General features: G+C 34.9%; 1 protein-coding gene across 1 annotated transcript in view; it reads right to left on the bottom strand.

Moving 5' to 3' along the window:
• Window positions 1-71: 71 nt before the first annotated feature.
• slc5a6a (solute carrier family 5 member 6a) overlaps window positions 72-1,679 on the bottom strand; it is a gene marked incomplete at its 5' end in the record, with an annotated part of 15,680 nt that continues 14,072 nt past the window's right edge. Inside the window, 1 exon segment of the mRNA XM_014029287.1 lies at window positions 72-390. Coding sequence (XP_013884741.1) covers window positions 286-390 — 105 coding nt within the window.

The following is a 1,679-nucleotide window of genomic DNA, read 5'->3' as shown; positions in this document are numbered from 1 at the left end:
GTCTGAAAACAAGATGAAAAAGACTTTTTGGCTGATATAAGGTTTTAAACTTGGTCAGATGGACAAACTGATGAGAAAACCAACAGTAGTTTTATTTCTGAGGTGAGTTTAAATACGATGATTCTGTCGACTGAAGGAGTGTGGGGCGCTACATGAGTGGTCACAATGTAAATTTGTGACCACTCTGTACGTTCTGTTCAGACATGAGGCCTCTGCTCTGTTCCCTCCTGCACGCACAGAATAAAAAGTTGTTTTTAAAACTGTCTGCATCAAACAGATCTCATTTCACCTGAACGCTGCCTCCTCAGAAGTGGAACACCTTCTCATGACAAAGGTGGTCCGAAGGACGTGTTCAGGAGAGGATTTAGGATCAGTTACAGCGACCAGCTTCTACACAGATAAACAATGTAAAACAGACTAAAGTAAAGGTCCTGTCCTACAATATGCAACAAAAATAACATCCTAAACACTTAGTTTCCCCCACAAAACTAACCAAATGACACAAGAGTTAAAGAAAATGTAAATCACTTTGAAGTGGAGTTCTTACTTTGTGAATGAGCTCAGTTTGAAGGAAGAGTTTAATTCTGACAAACTTCATCTGATGAAAACCTCACCTCAGCTCTGCTATCAATAATATCAATGTTAGTATCAATCCGCCTCTGGTTGGCTGTAAGCTCATGAGTTGATCCCAGCAGAAACTTTATAAAATCATGTAGTGTAAAACTAAGAGTGTAAAAGATGACATCATCGTTGATTTATCAGATCAGTGTTTCAGGAAGTGGGCCTGTTGTTCATAAAAACTAATCTTTATCATTTTACAACCTGCTTTAAACCTTATGTCATAAACTATTTAACAGCACATGGTTGTTTTGGTAAAAACTTCATTCAGTTTGTGCCAGAAGTGACCTCAGGCTGCACAGGAAGTGCTACAGCTAGTCCTGGTCCTGGGGGGCCACAGTCCTGCAGGTCGTACCTGTTCCTCTGCTCCAACACACCTGATCTGATGATTATCAGGTTTCTGCTGTACGGAGGACCAACACTGACAGAACTAAAAATAAAAACTGAATTATATGAACCACTAAATAAATACACTTAAAATTAAGTTTAAAAAGAGAACTTTATGTCCTGTTTTATATTTTAATTGACTTTCATTTTTATTTTTCCAGGTTTGTTCTAAAAATTTAATCTATAAATTTGAACACAATTTAAATTTTACTGTTTTTTAAAATATATATTAATTGTTTTTCCTTTTACTTGTACATGCATTTGTGTGTCTTAAATGTTTATACTTAATTATTTCATATGTTTTCCCAACAAGAATTTTTATTACTATGTGCTGCCTGCTTGTGTTGCCTCAGTTTGACTAAAACCTTAAAGTTTAGTTTCAAACAAAGGTAAGGAGGAAAACATCACCTGTGCTTTTATTTTAACTAAACTTTAAGTTAAACTGCAGCAACACAAAAATAAAAGAGTTGTTGGACAAAATTATAAACATAATTCAATTTAAGCATTCAAGAGACACAAATGCATGTACAAGTTAAAGGAAAATCTATGTAAAATATTTATATAAAACCATTAAAATTTAAATTATGTGTTAAAATACACTCACCGGCCACTTTATTAGGTACACCTGTCCAACTGCTCGTTAACACTTAATTTCTAATCAGCCAATCACATGG

Source organism: Austrofundulus limnaeus, unplaced genomic scaffold (genome assembly GCF_001266775.1).
Source record: "Austrofundulus limnaeus strain Quisiro unplaced genomic scaffold, Austrofundulus_limnaeus-1.0 Scaffold878, whole genome shotgun sequence".
In the NCBI taxonomy this organism is placed as follows: Eukaryota; Metazoa; Chordata; class Actinopteri; order Cyprinodontiformes; family Rivulidae; genus Austrofundulus; species Austrofundulus limnaeus.
The sequence above is the reverse complement of the archived record's forward strand: the minus strand, read 5'-3'. Positions and strand labels throughout refer to the sequence as shown.